The sequence below is a fragment of the Ptiloglossa arizonensis genome, chromosome 6 (genome assembly GCF_051014685.1).
Source record: "Ptiloglossa arizonensis isolate GNS036 chromosome 6, iyPtiAriz1_principal, whole genome shotgun sequence".
NCBI lineage: Eukaryota > Metazoa > Arthropoda > Insecta > Hymenoptera > Colletidae > Ptiloglossa > Ptiloglossa arizonensis.
Window position 1 is genome coordinate 12641853 of NC_135053.1, and position 26926 is coordinate 12668778.

The window sequence follows — 26926 nt, forward strand, 5'->3', positions numbered from 1 at the left end:
TGCATCGATATTCTCGATCGAGCAATTAGCAACGCGTGCAACGTCGTTTAGCACCTGGCGGGTACCGGACGGCCTGTAAAGAGATTAAAACAATTTGCGATCTAGGCTAAAGCCATAATCGATCGGCGGCGTTAAAAGCAACCGTTGAGTCGCGACTTCCGAGTTTCGTGACGTCAACGTGGCGCGTTAAACGCCGTTGTGATCCCCGCGATTGCGTAAGTCCTGTTTAAGATGTTTACCCGGTGAATTATACCGGTGCCGGACCGACAAAAAGTTCTTCCCTGGCTGTCAACTCGTGTCCACAGGGATGTCAGACGGTAGTTCCCGGCGGACGTACGTTCGATAACCTTAAGAGGTACCGTTGCTAAACCGGAAGTGGTGAACACGAGTACACGAGTGTCAGTGCCACGAAATTGCTTGGGACCTTCGCCACGGGACGAGAACCGACTGGTATGTGAGAATGCGCTTCTTTGTCAGCGCTCGAAGGCCCCCGAGCGTTTAGCGATGGGAATGACGATCTTGTAAACGAGGTTGTCATAATCCCCCGCGTCATTATCCGGCGCTTACGGCACCGGTAATAGCGATTAGTCGTTATAGAAGCGACAACTTGCTGAAATTTCTCGACAGGGTAATTGTTTTCGCGAAACCTTGTTCGAAGGCTGAAACAACGATGTTCTGGACGATCGTTTGCAAAGAGAATGTTTACAGACGAATCGAGAATCTTCAATGGATGAGTCGATCAGATTTGACTGCTCGAGAGGAGGAGTTTGGATGGCTTGTTTTATTCTTTGAACTTTCTCTTATAATTTCAGGGAGTGAACGAATTTATTCGAATTTGGGTATCTTGTTCTTTTTTTTTCTGTTTTTTTGTGATATTTTCAGGGATTGAATAAACATATATCATGATTGTTTTGTCAAGTTTTTAAGCTTACAGATAGTCACAAAGGCACCTTGTTGCAATATTCCAGAAAGCACAAGATTTTCTATATGTATATACAAAGATAGGTAATTACAACCATTAGGTTTTTTAATTTATTAGATCACTTGCGGGTATTAAATGCAAACGTCGTTTACGTGGAAACGCGAGCATACAAGAAAGTGTAAATTAAAATAACACGTATGTACCAAAGCGTAGAAAAATTGTTTCCATCGTCACGCGCGTTAATATTTTCTCAATCACCCGTTGCAAACACAAAGAGACCTACTCAATAACACGTATCCTTCGACTTTTCATATCGTGCTAAATAATACTCTATTTCCAACGAATGGTACCCTCCTATGACTGACAGTACTTATCATTAGCGGCGTATAAATATAATTGGAGACTTTAATTACGGAATAAAAACAAGCCACTTTCTCGTACCGACAAAAATGTTTCTTACTTCTTGTCGATTTTTTCACTCGGCTCGTATCACGTTACTTTCCTTCGGAAGTTATAAAACATCCTTCGACGTTTGCAATCTCGACGATTCGTTCGTTTCGTTTCTGAACTTTTATCGGTGTTTCGCTTCTTATCCATACTTAAACATTCACGGAATTTCCGCACCGCGAATAATCGCGAACGTATCGAGAATAGTTACCTCTACGAATAAAAATACTATTTATAGTCCAGGTTGCGGACAAGGAAAAAACACGACGACCTTTTGGATTCCCCGGATACGTGTTATCGATTGTTCGGTGTGAGTTGAAGAAAAAAAAAAGGTATTCGACTCGTCGATGATCCGGTAAAGTGTGCCGATCTTCTTCAAACCCGGTCGCATCTCGGGGTTCCAAGGTTCGCGCGAAAGTCAAGGCCAGCCGGTCGTAAACCACAGACTTCATGTTATCCACCATACGTTACACATATACATATCCCGCGGTGTAGTCGTCGTACGGGAGAAAGCGAACGGGTAACCAGTTTATGAAAATTGCGTCGCGTCCCCTTTCTCGGGCAAACACGTTCCAAACTCGAAGGCCTTCATTGTCATTAGGCAAAGAAGAAGAAGAAGAAGAAGAAAAAGAAGAAGAAGAAGAAGAAGAAGAAGCCACGGGTAATGAAACCGTGCATCGTCGTTCATCCGTTTCCTTTAATGACGCTTCTTACGGGCAATTAGGCAGAAATTTATGATTAGCTAGCGCGCGGCGGATTTCGTCATTCGCTTTCAAATATTCGACCATTACCTCACGTGTAAATCAAGTCCCCATGGTGGTGCTGTAATTGCACGGTTTGAATGGGGAAGCTTTCGTTCCGACACGCGAGATAGTCTCTTTCTGTACGGTTAGTTTCTTCGGGGATACATAATACCGGTACACGCGTTCGCTTTTCAATTTATTTTAAGTACAGTGACTAGGCTCGAATTGCGAAGAAATATCCGTAATTAGATTCTCGGCGATGCAACCATGGTTTTTTGTTTATACCGGGGAATATCATTCGTCCCCGAGGGGAAATTCATTTTTTTTAATTTTTTTTTTTTTTTCTTTAACAACGCGCCCGACGACTTCCAGTCTCGAGGGTTGAGAGTGATCTGTTGTATTATGCTGAAATTGCGGAGAAATATTCGTAATTAGATTCTCGACGATGCAACGATGTTTTTTGTGTATTCTGAGGAATATCATTTGTCCTTGAGTTGAACATTTTTTTTTTTTAACAACGCACGTGACAACTTTAAGTCTCAAGGGTTGAAGTGATCTGTTGTATTATGGTAAAATTGGGGAGAAATATTTTTAATTAGATTCTCGACAAATTTATTTCGAGGAATATCATTTGTCTTTGAATTGAACATTTTTTTTTTAATAACGCACGTGACAACTTTAAGTCTCAAGGGTTGAAGTGATCTGTTGTATTATAGTAAAATTGTGAAGAAATATTTTTAATTAGATTCTCGACGATGAAACGATGGTTTTTTGTTTATTTCGAGGAATATCATTTGTCCTTGAATTGAACATTTTTTTTTGAGAGTGATCTGTTATACTATGGTAAAATTGTGAAGAAATATTTTTAATTAGATTCTCGACGATGCAACGATGTTTTTTGTGTATTCTGAGGAATATCATTTGTCCTTGAGTTGAACATTTTTGTTTTTTAACAACGCACGTGACAACTTTAAGTCTCAAGGGTTGAAGTGATCTGTTGTATTATGGTAAAATTGGGGAGAAATATTTTTAATTAGATTCTCGACAAATTTATTTCGAGGAATATCATTTGTCTTTGAATTGAACATTTTTTTTTTTAATAACGCACGTGACAACTTTACGTCTCAAGGGTTGAAGTGATCTGTTGTATTATGGTAAAATTGGGAAGAAATATTTTTAATTAGATTCTCGACGATGAAACGATGGTTTTTTGTTTATTTCGAGGAATATCATTTGTCCTTGAATTGAACATTTTTTTTGAGAGAGTGATCTGTTGTACTATGGTAAAATTGTGAAGAAATATTTTTAATTAGATTCTCGACGATGCAACGATGTTTTTTGTTTATTCCGAGGAAAGTAATTTGTCCCCGAGGCGAAATTTTTTTTTTTAACAACGCGCGTGACGACTTTAAGTCCCAAGGGTTGAGAGTAATGTGTTGTACTAGGCTAAAATTACGAAGGAATATTCGTAATTAGATTCTTGACGATGCAACGATGTTTTTTGTTTATTTCGAGGAAGGTCATTTGTCCTCGAGGCGTTAAACTTCTTTTTTTTAACGTCGTGCGTGACAACCTTAAGTCACGAGGGGTGTGAGCGATTTGTTGTACGGGGTGTCCCAGATTTTAATGGCCAAACTCCATAAGTATATTCCTTGGGTCTCAATAAGAAAAAAATCTTGTATAAATATATATTGTTTAGACCTTTGTCCAAATGTTACGATACAAATATGAAATAGTAATATTTAGTGCGATACAATGTGAGTGTACACCAACAATATTTACACTTGGTCTATGTGGTGTCTGCGTTGAGACTCTCATTGCAGAAACCATAAAGGAAATGATTATTTGCATAGTCTCGATTTATAAATAACCGAGGTATTTTGAAATCAAGCAACCTACGAATAGTATTAGCAAAAATTACGTTCATAATGTTTGACGAATTTGAAAGTAAACAGAGCTTAGATAGAGAGGGACTGAAGGTAAACATTTACATTTAGTCTATTTTTAAGCTATTGGTACATTTCTACATTGTATCGTAGTATTACTATTTTATTATTATTTTACGTTTCTGTTGTAACTTTTAAGTAAGGCTCTAAACGACATATATTTATATAACATTTTTTCTTATTTAGATTCAAATAATATACTAGCATACTCTAAGATTAATTTGAGATACTCTAGAATCTCTCTAACCCCATTTGTCTCACGAATTTAAATTCATCGTGTTATAGAAGTAGTTTACTCAATACCTACACAGAGTATCCTGTAAATTATAAAATTTACCGGCTACAGGGTGATTCCTTATGAAAAAATGAATCGAAAATGTAGAATAGAACTTTATTGTCCAAGACTTTGTTTTCAAGAGAATCGAGTTGAAAAATTCTTGGGTTGTGCGGCGCCATCGAGTATGGCTCGGCTGACGTACCTGTCCATTACTCATTATTCCTACTTGTACTGGTGTTTGTAAACATTGATGGTGGTATGGTATTATCTACTTTCTCGGTAACATGTAACTAGTTGGAACCAGTTATAGCGACACGGATAAAAATGATGAGTAATGGACAGACACGTTAACTGCGAGTCGTACTTAATTGCGTGCCCCAGGAATTTTCAAAATTAATTTTCTCAAAAACGGAGCCCCGTAGAAAGAAATTCTATTCTACGTTTTTCATTCGTTTTTTTTTCACGGGGAATCTTTCCTCGCCCGCTAGTATTATATTTTACGGGAGATTATGATTACGAACCAAGATACGTACTGGACTAAGAGATTAACCTCTACAATCACAATGTTTACTCACTTGTGCATTAAAATCTTCTCAAAAGCGTGCAAAAAATAATAATAATTAATAACGCTTGGTTGGTAGAAAGAAAAGGTTCTCGCACACTAAACAAGCAGTACATTTAAAATGTTTTCAACCATTTACTTCGAGTGCTCATCGCTAAAGGTACAAATAAGTGATTGACCAATTTACGTAATAAATTTTCCGTCGGGTATGTAGAAGAAACTATTAATAAAGGAATTAAGGTAATATAAAATGTTCTCAGTATCGTTAATTGTAATTTTACCGACGACGATGCAAACTGAAAAATCCAAAACATTTTAAATATCGTAGACTCTCGCTTAACCGGTCTTTTGGGACCGAACCTATCCCCGGATGAATGATTGGTCGTGTGATCTATCAATACGAACGATAATATGAAAACAAGATCAACGAGACAAGAACCGTGTATTTAAATACCGACCGATATGAAAACAAACTCTATTTATCCGAACGAAAATGAAATATCGGGTCGATAACTTTTCTACCAGTCGATTGCTTTCGTATTAAAAAAAAAATGCGACCGGATAATCAAGAGTGTATATAGCTTGTCTCGGTCGATATCCGCCAAGAATATTCAGACTTAAGGAGTTAGGGTTTCATGGAAACATCTGGACAAGGTTCATAAGTACTCGTTTAATTCTGTCGAAGAAGACTCTCGTGCTACAACCAACGATGGCGTTTCGTGTCTATAAGTGATAACGTAGAAAGCGATGGAAACGAGATAAGACTCGGTACGAGGGAACGAAAGTGTAAACACGGAACGTGTAACATCGGGGAGTAATTAACAAGGTGCCGATTAGCAAGGATGCGCGTCCTTGCAATTGGAGCGCAACCGATTGTAGATCCTCGCCTACCGAGTGCAGCCCCTCGTATCGCAACATCGGGACATATCGTAGAAAGTGAACGCATAAATCTTTCCGCGACCAGGGCCCCGCGTGGCTCGATAAGGTGAACGCGATTCAATTAAACATCGTCGAACACCCCGCCCTGGAGCTCCTTCAGTCGATTGTTGTAAATGTACAGGAAATTGCCCCTGGCCGTGCTCAGTCCGTAGAGTGCACCGTTGGTCAGCCTCTCGAACGGATTCCTCGAGATGTCCAGAACGCTCAGGCTGCCTAGATTCTTGCACGAGCCCGGTGGTATCTCCGTGATCTGGTTCTCGGTTAGCCATAGACGGGTCAGTTGAGGTAGTCCCTCGTAGCTGTCGCCGTCGATGATACCCAAGGTGTTGTTGTTCAAGTGTAGATCTCGTAGAGTCGGTAGATCGAAAGTGCCCCTCGGTATACTCGAAATCCTGTTGCCGGTCAGCGACAACGTGAACCGTGGAACACTGACGAAACTGCCCTTCTCTAGGCTATTGATCTCGTTGAAGTCCAGATGCAAGAAATCCAACGCCAACGGTAGACAAGCGAACGTGTCCTTCGTGATCCTCTCGAACTTGTTCCAGGCCAGATTCAGATCCTTCAGGTTGTCCAATTCGGCGAACGTCCCTTTCTGTAGCTGCGTCAGTAGGTTCCTGTGCAGGTAGAGAGTGGCGAGTTGCTTCAGATCGCTGAACGCAAGACGTTCGATATCCGTTAGGCTGTTCCTCGTTAAGATTAGTAGTCGAAGCGAGTCCAAGCCCTTGAAAATATTGTTCTGGAGTTTGTTGATGTTGTTGTTGGCCAGGTTCAGGTAGACCAATCGCGGAAGGTTCGAGAAAGCTCCGTCGGTGATCGAGTTGATCTGATTTCCGGAGACCACCAGCTCGGTCAGAGTTTGGGGCAAGGTGGAGACGAACGAGAGATTGTCCAGTTGATTACCACCTAGGAACAGACCGGTTAGGTTCGTTTTCTGCAGTGCTCCTTCCTCGATGTTCCCGATGAGGTTGTTCTTGAGGTTCAGCATCCTCAAGTGTCTGTTCTCGATCACCTGACTGTGGATACCTCTGATCTTGTTCTCCATGAGGTTCACGTAGAGCAGGTCCTCGGGTAGATCGTTCAGCATTTCTTTGGTGATATCCGTTATATCGTTGTTGGAGAAGTCCAGGGAGAGCAGTGGCAGATACTGCAGTTGATACCAACCCTCCTGGAAGCCTTTGATGCCCAAACCACGGAAGCTCACCTTTCTTTCTTTTTCGTTTACCGGTAACTCTAGACACGAGCTTCCCTTCGCGATCTTCCCTTCCAGGGGCTCCACCGACAGGATTATCTTATCCGGCATACATAATTTCAACGTTATTCCCTCTATCATTACCTTGTTCGACTGGGGGCATTCCAGCTTCATCGTGGCGTCCTCTTTGGCCGCGTCTAAAGCGGTCTCCTTCTCAGCGTTCTTCTGCGTGTCAGTTTCGAATTTCATTTTCTCGAGTTCCAGCAGCTCCTCCTCGTTCTTCAGGAACGAGTTCGTGAAAGTACCCGTACTGATGCTCCAGAAGACGTTCCCTTCGGTCAAGATAGTCGTGGACCTCGTCAAACCGAACAGGTGTCCCCTGCGAAGATGTATGACGGGATTGCAGGAAATGTTCAACACTCGAAGTTTCTCCAAACGAACGAACAGGTTCTCCAAGTTGGACAGTTTGTTCTCGGCCAGGTTCAAGAACTCCAGATTCGTCAGGTTCGAGAACACGAACTCCGGGAGCAATTCCAGAGAGTTGTTTGCCAGGTTCAAGGATTTTAGGTTCGCCACGTTGTCCAGAGCGTTCTTCTTCATACTACGGATCCCCATGCTCGAGAGATCGAGTTCCAGTGTGTCGTCGTCGAGCCTAACGTTCCTCAGGGTCCCGTTTTCGATCTCCAGAACGTAGTTGTTCGAAGACGAGCTGAGCGGCGTGGCTGCCACCAAAGGCAGGAACAGGATGGGGAACCACATCGTTCGATAACCTGGAACAGAGTTGAACTCAACGTTGTTAAATGTTCTATTGTGCGACTTTTCAGAATCTTTGTAGACTCGAGTGTATTTGTAGAAGTTTCAAAATGAAATCTCTACATCACCTCTTCACAGATCATTTGTATATAGTATAATACATGTTGGTACAATTGTATAGTATATACAATTGGATATATATCCAAGCTTGCATTCAGAGAGAGAATAATTGATATCTTCAAAAGCTTGAGAACCATGAATCGTTCAGATATAATTTTTCAAGTGTAAAATGACTAGTTGTACCGTTCATTCCTCTTGGATGGAAACAAGAGTAACATAAACTATGGTACTTTCTCCATTTGCGTTTATGGTTCCTGGTACATTAAGATTATCAAAATTACTACAACTGTTCGTTTGCATCTCTGAGGAAACCGACGTCACGTATCGGGTAACCGGTTTTACCGCTTCTTTAGATCGGAGTTACGAAGTTCTGTTCATTTGGTTTCGATGATGTCTTACGATTTTGGTATCGTCGGACTGTTATTATCGAGTCAGTCTAGCTGCTCTTACGTAATTGTTAATCTCCGACGAACGTCGTGTCTTGCCCTTTAATCTATTTTTTACACCATTAGAAACGTTTCGTACGAGCTTGTTAACATGCTCACCGGTGAAAATAAACAACGAAGAAATACCACAAAGTACAATTGTACGGTACTTAAGACTGAATTTGGATAGAACGATCCGAACGAATTGCGCAAGATCAAAGTATACCCAGAAGGTAAACAAAATTTACTGGCCCGTTTAATAGTGGCCGTTGGTAAACATTCTCGACTAACATTTGAACGTAAACCTCTCATTTATAAAGTACGAAATTCAGCTATTGGAGTTCAGCCAACACCTCGAACATAGTAATCCTACAGACATTTCAAACAGACTCGTGACTGGTCTCTAATGCTCCTCTCTGCGTTCCGTGCGATATCACGATCCGAAGAATATAAATAACGAAGGAAGAAACGTTCAATTACTGTTCAAAATTACAGATTAGAAAAGAAACACGATTCTTCCTGAGAGATTCACCAACAGAGACTTCTGGACCAAGGTTCTGTACGTTGCACCATTCTCTCCGAACAAACGGATAATCATCGTCAGCTGACCACTGTACAAAAGAGTATTTACTCGCTGTGCGTCTATTAATTACTTTTGAAGAAACGAGACTTGGATTACGATCGATTGACGAAGGACACTGACCACGAAGGACCCCTACGAAGACGCGTTATCGCGAATGCTCAACGAAAGTCTCGCAATCCTCACTATCCTCGCGATTCTCACCCCGGAGTGTTATCCTCCGAACGTTGTCTTTTCGTTAGAACGTAGAAACATGGTTCCTTACCTTTCAGGGGTGGTGGTGTTCCGAAAACCGTGCCGAGCTACGAACTGAGGAGGACTGTCCCGGTGTCTATTCCTGGCGAGCAGCTCTCGACAGGATTCCTCGGGACACGGCTATCACTGGAACAGGTCTTGCAGGCCTTTATACCCCCGTGGATTTTAAGTGTGTTCGAGGATCCCGTGGATTTGTACACGCGCGTAACGCGAGCGTGTTGTCGATTTAGCGTGCCCCGAGTGGGAGAGACGACGACCAACGAGGAGCGCAAAAAGACGATGGGGCCGTTGGCGCGTTCCTGGAACTTCGTTAAATTCTCCCGCGGCGCTATTAGAGGCAAAATCTCGTCACGTATCGGCTGTCAAGGAGCAGGAAGAGAGCCGAAGCGGAGGCCGGCGCCACGACCTTCCTTGAATCGAGCAGCGACTATTATTAATTCGTTTCGTTCGAGGAACCAGCGATCCTCCGTAACCGTTCCAAGATGGCGTCCGTGCACCGTGTTGCAAAGGGAACGAATATTCGTGGAGTTCTCACGAGGAATCGAACTTGAGAATTTGGATGATGTTTGTAAATTTTTGAATGTTCCAAAATGGTGTCCGTGCACCGTGTTACGAAGGAAACGAATATTCGCCGATACGAGTATTCGTATATTCTCACGAGGAATCGAACTTGGGAATTTGGATGATATTTGTAAATTTTTGAATGTTCCAAAATGGTGTCCATGCACAGTGTTGCAAAGGGAACGAATATTTATGGAGTTCTCACGAGAAATCGAACTTGAGAATTTGGATAATTTTTGTAAATTTCAGGACACTCCAAAATGGCGTCCGTGTATCTTGTTGCAATACGGGAGACCAAGAGAGATGTCCTACAAGGGGTCGAACTCGAGAATTTAGACAATTTTTGGAGCTTTGGGGAATATACGGACACAGATAAGACTACACTGATTTTTAGAAGAAAATTTAACGACTTTGTTTACGAAAATCCAAATATAAATAATTTAAGTGTCAGGAGGTATTAGGAAGTATTAGGAAGTTATACGAATAGTAAATTCCAGCTGAGAAACGATATTGCCACCAATTTTCGAAATAACATAACAGCTCAAAATTAATCGAAATACACCTATCTCTGTTAATAAATTTTCTCGACGTTGATTCACAACGTTCGTTTCTAGTTTCCTGGAGAACACTCCACCTTGGATTCACTGGAAGACGCTCTTATTGATAATTTGAGTCGCGATCATAAAGCGACGACTAACCTCAGGGTTCGGGATGGGAGTGAGCACCAATTGATTCTCAGGGTGAATAATGAACGGTGCACACGCTGTCTAGTTTGCTTTCTGACGCTTCCAAGAAAGTACCACGCGTTTATCTTAAACCTGTTACTAACAGCTGTGAAATTGTAGGTCTAGAGTGTATGATGGACAGATCGCTTCGGTTCGAATTCAACCTGTTGGAAGTATTAGAGTGGTACGAGAGGTTTTTGTGCTCCATTCTTCGTGGCCATTTTATTCGCACTGACAAGGGAACTCTGTCGGACAACGATTTGAATGAAACTTTGCAAAAATGTCTATTGGTCCAATCTAACATCTATGTCGTATTTTTTGATTTCGTTTCGACTTTAAGGAAGTGACCACCTCCTTTATTCCTGTATCGTTCACTTTACTCGTGCTTGCATCGTTCTCGAATTACAAAAGACATCGAAGAACATTTCGAATAGAAGTTATACTATAACATTTCCAAAGACCTGTAAACAAGCAGGAAGAAGTATACAACGGTTGAAAGCGACAGGTTTATTTGTAGAGATGAATAAAAAACATCTGGTGGAAGTTTTCGACGTCATTCTTTCGGTTTTAAGAGAAGTCAGGAACATTTCAGTTTTGTCAAACTTATTCTTCGAATGAACGATAATCTGCTGGTTTTGAATCCCAGTGATCTACGGTTCGAGATCGCTCGAGGTGGTCGAGGCTCACTCGTGGGAGAAAGAAGATTATTTTGAAGAATAAATCAAACGGTTTGGGAATTTACCAATTTACATACGCGCTGGCAACGCGAGCGTATCGAAACGTTGCGAACCAAAAGGATTATGCACATAGGTTACCATTATTTTCGAACCATGATGCTCACGCTGCCGAGGGAAATTTCACAACGAAGAGCGTCATCGTGTACTGGTTGTCCGTGCGATGTAAATTGTGGTCCCCGGTTCGGTGAGAAAATGGATCGAACGGAGCAGGAGCCACAAATGTTTCAGGTATTCGAGAAAGCATTTAGAATACAGACGCGTTTAAAGTGCGAGGTGGGATACGTGCAAGAGGGTATCCACTGTACTTGCGAGCTCCCTCTGCTTGTTCGACGACGGTTGTTTGCGTTCGGTACGTGGCGTGGTTCGATAAACGAGCCTTCAGACTTCGGAGGCTAAAATTGTTTGCCGTGAATACGTGATTTTCCAACGTGTCACGGTGCCGGTGAACGAGACACGCTCCTTCTGAATTACGTGACGGGCGAGCTCGTCGCTTGAAAATTAATATTGCCGCTGCTAACACAATTATAGTGGCGATCGATGATCGTTCGCGGGAAAGCGTGATCTTTTTTCCACCCTCAGATACGTAAATCTGAACGAATATTGTTGGAAAACTGTTGGTTCGATGCGACGGGGCTGGTGGAATTAGGCTACGAGAAATTTGGGGATATATATATGGAGTTATGTGGTGTTATATGGAGTCATATGGAGTTATATGGAGTTATATGGAGTCATGTGGAGTTATATGGAGTTATATGGAGTTACATGGAGTTATGTGGAGTCATGTGGAATCATGTGGAGTCATGTGGAATCATGTGGAGTCATGTGGAGTCATGTGGAGTCATGTGGAGTCATGTGGAGTTATATGGAGTAATATGGAGTTACATGGAGTTATGTGGAGTCATGTGGAATCATGTGGAGTCATGTGGAGTTGTGTGGAGTCGTGTGGAGTTATGTAGGGTCATGTGGAGACATGTAGAGTCACGTGGAGTTATATGGAGTTATATGGAGTTATATGGAGTCATATGGTGTTGTATGAAGTCATATGGAGTTGTATGGAGTTATATGAAGTCATATGGAGTTATATGAAGTCATATGGAGTTATATGAAGTCGTATAGCTGGTAACACGATTATAATATCGAAAACCAATTTGTCCACTCGAACAAATTGGTTTTGAACATTTTTGGTGCACACGCGCGATTGAGTGCGATCGTTCATTGCTCGTTATTTCTACTTGTGTCGATGTTACGGCCAGTTGGAACTAGTTCAATCGGACGGTGCTGTGTCACTGTCAATGTTTACAAACACCAAAGCGATTACAAGTAACGAGCAATGGACGGGTGAACCGAGTCGACCTCGATCGCGCTCGCTCCGAGAATGTTTAAAACCGACCGTGTAACTCCCTTAATTTTATTCAAAATTTTCCCCCGCGGTCGGCGAGTTTCCGGCATCGGGCGTAATCCCGGGATCCCCTGTTTAAAAATTCACGGGGATAACTCACAATTTGCATGGATTAGCATCGCCTTCGAGCCGGCGCGGGTATTCATCATTGATCGCGAAGTTAAGGGGTTTTCTTTGATTTCAGAAGTGTTCATAAATCTAGTCTTCCACGGAGATTCGTTTCTGACGCGTGATTTACCGTGAATAGAGGGCTTTAATTCCTCGTATGATGAATTAAGGAGTTTGCGATGGCGATCGCGGCGGTTAAGTGAGCCGTAAATTTTCCGACCAGAAGTCGTGACGGATCTCGCGAAAGATCATCGTGACCCGTCATTTGTCATCGTGGACAATGCATCGCCCACGATGTGCATCGTTTCGAGCGTTCATTAACGCAAACAGTGACCCGGCGTGCTATTCTACCGTTGTCTCGAAGCTTGCTCCCTACTACGGAGTTCGAGGTCGTTTGTAGGTCGTGCTTCTTAACCTTTCGTTTAACCAATCGCTTAAAATCTTTGCCCCAAAGGTGTCCCGAGTATAATAATATAATACAAATAATAACAGAATACAAATCTCCCAAATATGATACAAATGACACTCGCGTTTCTAAATTCACGATACAACGAGTAGACCAAGAAAATACAGAAACGATGGGTTGATTCAAACAAGAGTCACTTGTTTAAAAATATGAATTATCAACGGGGTAACATTCTATTAGAAAAATTGAGAATTACAAGTTCTACGATAAAAGACACTTCGTGTCAAAATAGAACAAAATGGTCAAGAATGTTAAAAATGTTAAATACCTGTCACTTTACGTACACAAAATTGAATAACGACTATTCTACCTACACAAAATTGAACGACATCAATTCTACCAATACGAAATTGAATCACGTCCATCTTTCATATCCAAAATTGAAACGTTAAAAACGCTTGAATTGTTTAAAAATCGAGACACGTACAAATTTTACTCTCTCGATCGTGTTTATTTCCATTTCGAAGGAATCCTCGTCGCGAATCTTCTCGGTGTATCCCGAGACACCGTGTACAGTGAACTGGATTCGGATCGCGAGTCCACGGATCCATCGATCGCGGTCGTCGATTTACGAATACAAGCGGTTACGGGTAGCGCTAACGACTCGCGTGTACAATCACTCGGAACAATTACTCGTGCCGCGTGCCGCTCGCGATTCGCTCGAGCGAAGGGTATTCCCGGTCGGGGTCCGTTTCGTTGTTGCTCGATGGTAGGTAGCCACGGTGTCGACGATCGTCCGGTAAATCAATGGCCAATTTCAAGAACTCGTTACTCGTGCTTCGATCGACGCACATCGACGACGTCCCCGCGTACCGGTGCATTTCCTGATGCAACCGGCCACAATGATACGCTGCTCTTACTCGCCGTGGTTGTCCCACGATCGATTATACGTTCGGTTAAGCATGACCGATCGATCGTCCGCGATCGACGATGGACGAGGCGCGGGTCGTCGTACACCGCTTCGATCTGTACGATCGCGTTAAACGCGAATGTAACAGCCGGCGTCGATCGTTTCTTTCCGGGAACAGTAACCGCTCGTATCGTCCCGCGCTCTTTGGCGGTAAAACGGTTACCGGTGCTTTTTATGCAATCGCCGCCCGGAGAAAACCGAGGAAATTACGTGTCAGCTGTGAATCGATTTCTCTTACCGTTCCGCGGCCCATTGTACACAACCGTTCTCGATGAATTTAATTGGTACCGTGATTCCTCCTCGCCCAGTGTTCGCGTTCTGTCGTAACCGACGATACTCGCCACCAACTGGAACACCAAACGAATTTTCCACCGTTTTTTTTCTTCATATTTTTCAAGAGAAACGTGGCGTGGAAATCTTCGAAGAGTCACTCGGACGATATCACGCGAAGTGGATTTTTTTGATCATTTTTCACGGATTTTTTTACGATTTTTTATATTTTAGAAGAAAACGTGACGCGACGCGTAATCCTTGAAGAGTCACGGATAGTATTAGGCGAACTGGATATTTTTTTATCGATTTTTGATATTTTTGAAGCAAATATGGCGCGACGCGAAATCCTTGAAGCGTTATGGAAGTATATCGCAACGGACGATATTACCTGAAGTGGAACACAAAACGGATTTTTTATGACTTTTTGATATTTTTGAAGCAAACATGGCGCGACGCGCAATCCTTGAAGAGTCGCGGACGGTATCACGCGAGGCGGATTTTTTATCAATTTTTTATATTTTTGAAGCAAACATGGCGCGACGCGAAATCCTTGAAGCGTTATGGAAGTATATCGCAACCGACGATACTAGTTGAAGTGGAACACGAAACGGATTTTTGATCATTTTTTATATTTTTCTGGAATTCGAGGTAAATTTCTTTACAAAGGTAATCGAAACTGATCGTTTCAACGCTTCGATAAACATTGAAATATCGTAATAACATTCCCTCGGTGTACGGAAATGTTGACCGATGATGGATTATTATTCGATGATTCGAATATGACTCGTGATTTCACAATTAAAATGCACCGTCTGGTCAAAGTTTGTCGATGGGAACAGAAATCTATTAACTTCTGACGTAAGAATCGTTTCCCTCTTTTATTTCGCGTCGAATGGATCTTGTATTATAAATTGTTGAAATCGTTCAAACATCGGCTATTCTACTGGAGACAAAAAATATAGCACGTCGTGGAACGAAACAGAGGCAATCTTGAAATCTTCGAAAGATTATTATCGGTGTACTATTAAGTTGTTCGGAAAGTCATTTCGTTTTTTTTTTGTGAAAATGAAACACGATTTTTTTAAAGTGTACAAAAGTTTTATTAAATTATATATTCTCCATTTTGGAAAACGAAATCACGTTCCGAACAACCAATAGTTAAGGTATTTCAATTAATATTGGGTTGTTCGGAAAGTTATTTCGTTTTTTTTTTGGTGAAAATGAAACACGATTTTTTTAGTGTACACACATTTTATTAAATTATATATTCTCCATTTTGTAAAACGAAATGACTTTCCAAACAACCCAATAATTAAGGTATTTCAATTAATATTCCACAAATTAATATTCCAATACTCCACACCGCACGAATCTAGTTTCTTTTTTTATAGTTCTAATAATCGCATATACAACGGTTAATAAGCTTCCACTTTCGTTACTCGAAACGATAAGTACTGCAGTGAACACGATGACATACACGCGATACGTTACGATTCTAACAAGTCTTTCGAATCATCCCGTTGAACCAACGAAGAAACTGAACAAGGTTAACCTACCCAGACAAAGGAAGCATCCCAAGAACTCACCATTAACCCTTTGCACTCGAAAAGCGACCGAGACTCGTCGATCGATGCACTAGGATTTTTCCAATTTTTCTAAACTTTAATTTTTCAAGAGGAAAACTTCCTTCGTGGCTCCAGATAAATAAAGTATCTTGTATACGAAACATCTCGATTCGAGGTTTCTTGCGTAGAGAAATGCAAACACAATGTCCTGCCAATATTTTCTACCAAGAAATACATCTACCTGTTGTAACTATCGTACACCGATGGTACAATTTGCACACTGGATAAATTGTCAAATCTCAGCTAGCACCAAATTGAAAAACAAGTCCCTCGAGTGTTCACTTTCAATCTCCCAACTACGTCGGCGTAATCGTTACTGGGTTCGTTCGAATGTTGATTCTAGTCTCGTCCTTGTTCGTCGATAAGCCAAAGAATCGATCACGGTATAAAAAAAGCTACTAAACCGACAGGACAGGTGCACCAGTCCGCCACGAGAGAGACTCGACAAGCTGAAAAGTGTGAACACTCGTCTTATAAACAATACACGAACAGTCTCGTCGTTGTCCCTTTGTTCGTTGAACCCTTTGCAAGTGATCCATGATCTCCCGGAGGAAGTCTCGTCGCGTAAATCTGTCGGGGAAAAAATCTTTTTAAGAAAGAAACATACACTCCAGAGTTATCGGTTCCGGCCGGAAGCAGCTTCTAGCGGCCGTATCTTCTCCAACGTTGAAACAATCGCGCGTTAACCCTTTGCAACTGGTTGCTTCTTTGCGACGAGAAACCGACTACTTGAAAAGATCCTCTCGGTTGTAAAATCGATGGAATGGAACATGTTTACACACCTTTACACGCGTTTACGTTCTGTAAAAACGTGACGTTTAAATTCCAATTTGAATCCCAAACCACGAGGTTCTCCCGGCTGGGAGAGTATACCGAATTGGGTGAGTCCTCTCGAGAGGATTAAAGAGAGAAGGGTTAAAAAAACGCGCGATTTCCGTGTTTGCTTGCAAAGAAGGAAGAAAAAACACAGAGAGAGGGGCAAACGAATAAGAAAAAATACATCTGAAGTTCCCGAGAAGAGTGAAAAGGTCCGAAGTCAGGTGTTCCAGCGACGTTGGGTCTGGATGATGGTGTTGGTGGTGGCGATGGTGGCGGTGAACCGGCCGTTAAGGCCATTATGACACTCTCGCGTTTCCAGGCCGTGATTCGACATCATTCGACGGGGGCACATCCTCCGAGGTACCAGCCACGGCTGGAAATGAATTCCAGCGGCCGCAGGCGGTATTTCTACGACCAATTTGAGACGTTCGTGACCGGACCGGGACGAGAGCTCTCTGCTGCCCTCTCCTGCCCCTCCCCCTACTCCGCCGCCCCCTCCCCCCGGGGTCGTCGCACTTTCGGAAACGTAGAATCCCTCTGTCGCGACGCGTACGATTGAGAACCACTGCTCCGCGCTGCCGGATCGCGGTTATTACGTAGCACAAGAGGCAAGGTTCAGGTCTCGTGGTTCTCTCACGGTTGCGCTAACCGGAGAGTGAAAAGGAACGAGACGGGGGAACAGGAGAAAGAAGAGAGAGAGAGAAATTCAAAAAAAAAACTAGAAAAAGAAAGAAAAAAAAAAATCCATCCCCCTTTCTCTCCGTGAACGCGTCGAGTTAATTAAGTTCGCGCGTATGGAAGCGGTCTCTCGAGGCCACCGTGCGAGATCGGACGTCTTAGAACGAGTCTCGTTGGGCTTAGAAACACCAAAAGGGATCGGTGAATTATCTCACGTCGGCGATCGTTCTTCTTACGTCGTGGTTCCACCGTGGTTCCACGATCTCGTCCGCGAGAATTCACGTTCCGATCGCGCGAAAATGGTGCGCACGGTTCGCGAGGCTTACGAGGCGTTACGCTCGATACGTGCCGCGGAAACGGACACCCGGTGAAACGATGATTCTGCGAACGATACTACGTAGGGTGATACACCGGGCGAATCGGTGATCGGTTGTTGTTGGAAGTAACTGGACGTTTATCGATTTCGAGAGAAATCGTGTATAATATGAATCTTTTGAGTAGTGTCTTCGAGCATTGAGAGAAGAAAGTGGAATTTGTGGCAGAGCGAGCTCGGAGCGACCTTCGTTGGTATTGCTTTGTTTAATTTTTGTACTCGTGAAAGAATTATAGTCGAGAGTGGGTAGTTTATATCGGAATGGTTGATACGGTGAGGATCGTCGAACAGAAGCGTTTGGAGTTGGAATTTCTTAAGTATTGCGTCGAAGATTGTAGAAAGATGAATGTGATGATCTTTGACGGAGTGACCTTGGAGTGATCTCGATGAGCCTAGAAGAAACCTTGAAGTGGATTTGAAATGGATTTGAAGTGGCCTTGTAGTGACCTCCAATTGTATTATTTATTAATGTTTGTACCCGTAGGAGGATTCCAACCTGGATTACTTGTGTCTATAATAATTTGTTTGTTTTACACATTCCTCCAATTGTATTATTTAATTTAAATATTTGTACCCGTAGGAGGAGGAATCCAACCTGGATCACTTTCGTCTATAATAATTTGTTTGTTTTACACATTCCTCCAATTGTATTATTTATTTTAACGTTTGTACCCATAGGAGGATTCCAACCTGTATTACTTTCGTCTATAATAATTTCTTTGTTTTACACATTCCTCCAATTGTATTATTTATTTTAACGTTTGTACCTGTAGGAGGATTCCAATCTGGATTACTTGCGTCTATAATAATTTATTTGTTTCACACATTCCTCCAATTGTATTATCTATTTTAACGTTTGTACCCGTAGGAGGATTCCAACCTGTGTTACTTACGTCTATAATAATTTGTTTGCTTTACACATTCGTAACGTACGTTTGAATATGAAATCAATTTTCGTTGAAATTTAAGGTCAAACGTAGCACGGTGCTGCTTTCTAATACAGTGATACAGCGAATGGAAACCGGGATTCAGTGTTTCGCCATGGTCACCTTGGGACATCCATAAGCCTGGGTATTCCCGTCGGACATGCACGAACATGCCAGTTCTTCGATTATGTCGTCGCTTCTTGAAAACGGTAGGTTACCACTAATGTCGCGTGTTATCTCACACCAGGTATTCACGTTGCACAGTATTGAGAAAACATTCTCAAACGAGTGTTTGTTTACTACCGATTAAAGGAATTCGTGAATATTCGAGCTCGGAATTGTTTCAAGGGCACCGAATTTTTCTTTCCGATCGTTCCAAGAAGAAAGAAACATTTGCAACAATCAAGGTGCCCTTGAAATGTTAAGGAAAGTATTTTAAAATAGAATCAATTGTGTTATAAAAAATGTATACCTTCTCTAATGTTTTAGGAGGTTCTATTTTAAAATGTTCTAAACGTTCGAATACAGTAAATATTAATTTACTATTACACACACACACAATTGATAGTATCAAAAAAAATGTTCCAGACATAGAAGTGTGAAACAATTATTTACATTGCATAGTGTTCTTCTAAATACCAAATAATTTTCTTAGGAACATATTCTTGATAGATAGGTTCCTCGTAAGGTATTCCACAATATCGAGATAAAACAGACACCCTGTATGCATCGGTGTTCCCCTAGATAATACATTATATAAACTATCGTTCCTTTTTCAATACTCTTTGAAAACACCTGTAATACTATACACGTTCATCGTATCGTTCAATGTTTCGCGTAACGTGTTATTCGTAAAGCAATGAAATAAGTTCCACGTCCACGTTAGTTATTAATAGTTGCTGAAAATAAGGCGGTGCTTGTTTCGCGTGCAAAATAATCCAGTTGCGAAATAAACGATGGATCTTTGTTGCTCGATGTGTACGAAGAATACACCGTTTAAGTATGCAACAGTTATATTTAATTCCCGCGGTCCGGGGTTTCTGCACGGCGATGTTTGCATAATCGTGTAGCGAATTAATTTCATACACAGCCCGCTAACTGGCTACTTTTTAATCGAACGTGTTCAATAATCTGAACGAAGGTAACGACGACGAATGGTTTAACGAGAACCGACACTCGCGCGTGTCGAAGAGAATTTAATTATCCACGGTGAAAAACTCGTTCAGGAAACGTGTAAAAGGATCAAAATGGACGGTGGGGATTCATCATTCGATACGAGCGGTGCGTGTCGTTAGAGGTTTCAACCTGGCGTGCGATCGTCGTCGGTGAAATTAATTTTAATTAATGCAAAACGCGACAAGCACCGACGAGCCGAAATTACCACTTGTCGCTGCTCATCTCGGTAGGTTGCCCGTTTGATTAACAACGACCGGCACACTGACTTCGAAAAAACTTCGTTCACGATGCATAGTAAATAATCTATAATTCACGCCTCAACTTCCGCGTTTCTGGAAATACGAACAAATAGTTTCGAAGCACGGTCCGCATCGACGAGAACATCGTCTCGGTCGACGATCTCGAATGGATGCGATTGAAACACATCGGGACCTGTATTTTTCGTTTAACGTTAAATACTTCTCGGGGAACGACATAATAAACTATTTCGATTCGAGCGATATTTCGATTCGAAGGGATGGTAATGTACTTATACTCGAGGGGTGAAAATTATCCTCGTAGTGGTGGATGAAATATATATTTACGAGTAAGAAAATTTAAAAAGGAAGTAAAAAGTATTGCGTAATGAAAGTGAATAAAATATTTGTCCAATGAAAGTAGAAAATATTGTCCAATGAAAATAACAAAAAAATTCTTTAACGAAGGTAAAAAGAAGTGTAACGAAAGTAAAAAAAAATGTTGAATATGTGAAAAGAGTTTGGTTTTTAACGAACGATCATAAGGCCTGAATAAAAGAGTGGTAAAGTCGGATGACATCAGTGTAACCAGTCGAACATTTATAAAAGAAAATGTTCGTGGCTTCGACTAGACAAGAACCAAACATTTTTCCAATTACCACGTTCATTAATTCTCGAGAAATTTAAGCAATCCCATAATTCGTAACTTTGAGGGTACGTCTTACTCCTTGAGTACCAGCCAAGAAAAACAAAAACGCGTCTAATATATTTCATTGCTCCATTTGTGCACCAGTTTCGTATGCATCCATCTATCAAAAACAATCTTAGGAATTCGAACTTTTTCAAATGAAAATCTTCGTCACTAGACTTTTCTTATCTCTCCCAAAAAATGTCTATATGAAATTGACAATTAATTGGAACAATCTTCCCAAAAGAATCAATATAATACAATTGAGAAATCGTTCCTGAGAAATGAATGCAATATAATCGGAGATTATTTAAAAATTGATTTATTACTTTTTTCAAAAGTTTCCGTTTAATATATGTCGTTGCTCCATTCGTGCGTCAAAGTTTCGTGAAAGAAAATCGAAGATCGTCGGGTGCGCGAAGTTTCCCATGACCCCGAGTCCGTAATATTTAATAACCCGTGCAAAGATTATTCGCGGATCAGGGAAGCACCCCGTGATCGATCAGCCTTTCTCGAGGAGAGGTTCACGGGACTTTCACGTTGCCTCGGAAATTTCTTTTCGTCGAATTTGCATCGACGTAGCCAGCCGCGCCGGATACGATGGTTAATGGCTTTGCATAATGGTACTGGAATAATTATTCCGCCAGGGAGCACGGATTCGTTTCGTGCCTTTGAACCGTCTAGGCGTATCGTACACCCCTTAAACGTTTCGTACGCTTTAACAAATTTATTCGTCTATAAATAATCACGAACGAGACAGTCCCGTATCGCGTTCGCCGATCGAAATTCTTTGCTTCGCTTTTATCCCATCCGAGTGATTCCGCGCTCACGATGATCAATTTTCATTTTTCCGGGGTTTGCTTCACGCAAGGTCGTCCATCCAGATTGACCGGTCGACCAACGGTTCGATCAACGGTTCAACCAACGGTTGGTTCGTCCATCGGTGGTCGTTCGAAAAATTGTCAAGAATCTGCCACCACGATGAGAATTTTGTAATTCCGATGCACACCGTGCACTCTTCCGCGTTCTTCCTTCAAAGCTTCTTTGACCTCGAAGATACTTGCACCCATCGTTGCGTGGCTATGAACAATTCGCAGTATCCTCCCTTTGTGAACGATCATTTTTAAACGATCACACGGTGTTAATCTTCCGTTTCTTATTGCACGCGGCGCCTAAGTAGACGGTGCCGTATCAAAGATAATGTTGGGAACTCGAACGTTTTTAAACGTTAATTCTTCATGACTGAAAACTTTTTTCCTCCCAAAAACGTCTATATGGAATTTACACCGATTGGAACAATCTCTAAGAAATTAACACAATTGGAAAATCATTCTTAAGGAATCAGTGTGGTACAATTGGAAACATCTCTGCTCGAAAATTTGATTTCCTTGTCGAAAGACAAGGTTTCGAATACAATTGTCGAAACATTCGTTTCTTTACTACATTCCCTCGATCGGTTTGCGTCTATTGTAAAATATTTACAGATACTTGCCGTTACTTTAAACGGCAAGTACCGTAAGTAGCACGATGACACACTCGAGGTGTTATGATTCCGGTGGATTGTGTGTCGACAAATTGATTCCGTATTTCGTACTTCGGTAGCGAGTATAAACGAGCTACGCATTTATTATTTTCTCTCTCTTAAATTTAGCAAGAATTTTACCTACACCGAGCAACGAGGAAACAGGAATAATTTCCAAAATCTTTGTAAACACACCTCGTGCCTCTCAGTGAGTTATTCTTTCGGAACGAACGAACGGAAAACATTGTTTCTTTGTGTTCACTCGATTCTCATTACCTCGTCTAGACGTACCGCGCACAACCGAGACTTCATTATAGAATCGTAATTGAAAGGAAAGGAGAATCTCGAGCTTTGTTCGCGTAGAATTTCACGTGTCATTATTCCCGGTTGTTCGTTCGAAAAAAAAAAAAAAAAAATGGCACTTTAGAATTGGTCGACAACTCACGGATACCATGGAAGGAACGTTGCCCGAGCGAAGTGATTCCTCATGACGTTGTATATCAAGAGTTTGACGCGCGAAAGGCTCGCCTTCCATTCAACGAGCATCGCGAAATTAACGTCATTATTGTTCAACAACATTATGCTTGCAGTTCTCGGCTCCTCGCCTAACCTTGAAGGCCCCTTGGTTCCTTTAAGGTTGAATTTACAGGCGCGTTATTTCATCGCCGCGACGTTTAATATCGAACCACCTTGGCTGACGTAAGCCGCCGACCGATGTTAATTTTCAGCGGTCAGAATTATCGTAACACGAACCGTACATGGAATAAAATATTTGTTTCGTTTAATGCAATCTCCCTTACCGATCAGAGCTTCGAGTAATTGGAATTAATAGAACATTGAGGTGAGAATACGATTGAAATTACGATTAGGGAGAAAATGTTTAAAACTCGGCGATATGTATATATATATAAATATATAAGCAAGAAGAGAAAACCCATTTGTACGATACGATATCGTTTCCTGTTTTCCTACAGAGGAATTATTCGATACCACAAATTTATGAAACTTGTAAAACGCGACTTCTGAGTGGAACGCTTTCGAATGGAGAAATTAGACGTTTTACTTACCGAAGTATTCCTCGTAACGTAACTATCGCTTAACAATCATTTAACTACGAACCACGAGCCTTCACGGTTTTGTATTATAAATTCAACACGGCTAACAACCTTCAATTTTATCTCATTCCGTGGAACACATTTCACAATACCTCGTTTCACCGAACGATGAGTATCGTTGGTAAAATCGCAACGATCCATTCGCCAACGATTACTTTACATTACAATGTGTACTGTAATGTCTCTATCGACGCGTTGTTTTTTTTTACGTAAAAAACAATTTACCGTTACAAAAGTTATTACTAACCGTGTAACGTGAAGCGTACGAAATTACTCGTTCAGATACGTAAAGCGAATAAGCGATCTGTACAACTTTACGTACTCTTCGACAATTTCAAGGGACGAGATTCCCAGATCCAATTTGTACAATCGTTAAACTTTCATCGTAGACAATTTAGATAAGAGTCGAATACAAGGTTCGAAATGAAATTTATCTTTTACCGGGCGTAACAGACGCTTCCTTGCAGCGCTAGAGGTTTCACTGAAAACACTCGTGGCGATAAAAAATGTTTAATCGGTAGAGCCTCGATGATCCGTGGAGCCTGGAATAGCTTGGGGGCGAAACGCAATATTTGCTTTTTTAACGCGTACTTACTTTTACGATCCAGTCAGCATCTCTCCAATAGAGAATTCCGATCGATGCGAGCAATAATTACGGGGGTGATGATTGGTTAATGGTACATCCCGATGCATATTGTACATTCAGGTTGCACCTTATCTAAGATCAGCCGGTATCAGCGTTTCTTGAATCTTTCTACGAAAGTGCTTCTTCCTGGACAATATTCTTGGAAGCAACGTTCAAACATTGTATACAGGGTGTGAACGGAATACTTGGCGCAACATTTGACAATTAATTCGCGCAACAATTCAGAATTAATTCGCGCAACATTTGAGAATTAATTCGCGCAACATTTGAGAATTAATTCGCGCAACATTTGAGAATTAATTCGCGCAACATTTGAGAATTAATTCGCGCAACATTTGAGAATTAATTCGCGCAACATTTGAGAATTAATTCGCGCAACATTTGAGAATTAATTCGCGCAACATTTGAGAATTAATTCGCGCAACAATTGACAATTAATTCGCGCAACATTTGAGAATTAATTCGCCCAACATTTGAGAATTAATTCGCGCAACATTTGAGAATTAATTCGCGCAACATTTGAGAATTAATTCGCGCAACAATTGACAATTAATTCGCCCAACATTTGAGAATCAATTCGCGCAACATTTGAGAATTAATTCGCGCAACATTTGAGAATTGATTCGCGCAACAATTGAGAATTAATTCGCCCAACATTTGAGAATTAATTCGCGCAACAATTGAGAATTACACTAGTTAAGGATCTTGTTGCGAAAATTGGATCGATTTCTTGGAATTTTTCCACGAGAAGTTTAAAAGGAACCAAATACAGACGTTACACGATTTTGCTTCTATACTTGGACAAGAAGGACTCCGTGTAAACCGAGCCACGTGGCGGGGAGAGGATCCAAATAACAGGGAACTCCGCTCCGAATAGAAACGGCTAGAGTAGAATATTCACGAGTCGGTGTGTATTTATATAAAATAGTAGACTTGCTTTCGAAGGTTCTAACATTGGCAGCGATTCATTATCGACTAACGAAAATAGAAATATTTATATATTTTCATATATCTTCGTATCAACAATGGATAGGTGAGGTCTCCCCCTCCAAATCAGTCCAAATACGACCTCGTTTCGACAATGTTTGATAACACGTAATTGGAAGCTCTCCAAAATTGATTCCATGGACGAATAGTTAAAAGTGTTCCGAACGGAGTCGTGTTTGAACTCATTTTCATCGGGAAAACCCCACCGATCCAACGGTGACCCTTTCGCGAAGATACGATAACTAAATACAACAAATCTGAATGTTTCTCGACGAAATCACGAGAACCACCGACAGTTATCGAAAAGATTCCGAAACCATTGTCGATCGTTTGGTTCACAATTATAAAAAAATTCTCTCGGGACCCCTCTCGAATCACGGATCAAAAATTGGGACCCAAAGAAACAATAACAAACGTAACAGATCCGAATCTACAAATATTATTATTGGGAATATTCCGAAACTTTAATCGATGTTTCGAACTTTGAATTCGTTCCTACGTGTATTTCATCACTTCGATCGTGATACGCGAGATAGTACAAAATTATTAGGATACTATAAAATTCGCTCGAAACTCCCTCCGACGCTTCACGTGACCGCGGTTCAAAAGTTGGTTCTCCCGCGCGCCGTCACGCGGAACTCGAACAAAACATCATGGAGGGAAAACAGTGCGCGGGGAGGGGGTTGGTGTGTGTAGCGGGTAGGGGATTCGGTGTCTCGTGGCGAACCCAAGTTCGGGGTCGAGCGGATTTTCGCGCCCGCGGTCTTCCAGGAAAGTGGCGCCTTTCTCGTCGGCGAAAGAGGTCGGTGGGGGGTACGCCGCGGCCGAATGTGGAGTAGAATCGCATTACGGGCCGGCTGAGTAACGGAGCGGGCGCAGAGTAGAGCGTATCGCGTGTCGTCCTCTCGTCGACGAGCGGCGTTCATCGCACGGAATACCCGTGGTGCTCGCTGAGCGGCCGCCAGTCGCGTGCTGACCAGCCGACCGTGCGTACGGATCGGACCGCTATGACCCGTTGTGTTCGCACGTCGCACGCTCCCGTGGGCCATCGATGACAGAGAATCGTCGCGGAACTATATTTCCTCGTACACGCAACGAGCTAACCGGGCAACGCTCAACGTGAGACAACATCGTCGAGAAACGAAACCACGACGGTCGAGCTCGCGATACTTTTCAGTGAAAACCGAGCCGACCCGACCCGACCCGAGAACACTGTACGCTACCCGTGAGTACGCGTTCGCGAGACGCGTTCGTGAGACGTGTTCGTGAGAACTCGGAGTTTTCTATCCCCCACCCCCCTCCCAGCCCCGTTCGGTCGGCGCGTCAGTGAACGATCGATCGATTTCGGTTCAGTAGCCCGGCGTTGGTTGAAGTTTCAGTGATCGATCGGTAACGATAACTCGTCCGCGCGCGTGGCCACGGTTAAACGCGGTTTACGTAGGGCCAGAGCGTGCGTGCGTGCGTGCATCGATTGCGATCAATCGGCCGTCGTTCACGCTTGATGAGTCGCGTTCGACCGTCTCGGATCTGAGGATCCGATCGAACCTACGAAGAGGCGAGCATTGTTCGTTGAAAGATCGCCCCGAGAGGGATCCCGCCACGATGCTGAACGACAACGTGTGGAAGCACAGGCGGTTGCCTGTTCCCAAGAGGTGAGACTGTACCGATCACGATCGACGCGACTGTATCTTTGCGTCGAGGGTGACGACGTCGTCAGTCGTCGCGCGTGTGTCGCGTCGGGAAGCTTTTTTTTTTACCGGAGTTGCGAGATCTCGAGCAGGAGTTGTCGAGTATTTTC

At 42.2% G+C, this 26926-nt stretch overlaps 2 protein-coding genes across 7 annotated transcripts in view; one reads left to right on the forward strand and one right to left on the reverse strand.

Annotated features, from left to right (window-relative positions):
* Window positions 1-26926, forward strand: part of Pip (heparan sulfate 2-O-sulfotransferase pipe) — a 149417-nt gene that overhangs the window by 6450 nt on the left and 116041 nt on the right. The window contains exon 2 of one of the 4 annotated variants that reach the window (XM_076314094.1): window positions 18802-18967. The exons of 2 other annotated variants lie outside the window; for them this stretch is intronic. Coding sequence is in view for 1 of the 2 variants with exons in the window: in XM_076314090.1 (XP_076170205.1) it covers window positions 26731-26780 (50 nt within the window). In the remaining variant the exon portion in view is untranslated. Of the gene's footprint in view, window positions 1-18801; window positions 18968-26018; window positions 26781-26926 lie in introns of those variants that run through there. One more of the 4 variants, XM_076314090.1, reaches the window with a different exon arrangement.
* LOC143148136 (uncharacterized) overlaps window positions 5548-26926 on the reverse strand; it is a 77805-nt gene continuing 56426 nt past the window's right edge. For 2 of the 3 annotated variants that reach the window (XM_076314089.1, XM_076314087.1), the window contains exon 2: window positions 5548-7795. In XM_076314089.1, coding sequence (XP_076170204.1) covers window positions 5898-7784 — 1887 coding nt within the window. In that variant the 5' untranslated portion in view covers window positions 7785-7795 and the 3' untranslated portion in view covers window positions 5548-5897. Of the gene's footprint in view, window positions 7796-9168; window positions 9533-26926 lie in introns of those variants that run through there. The other variant, XM_076314088.1, reaches the window with a different exon arrangement.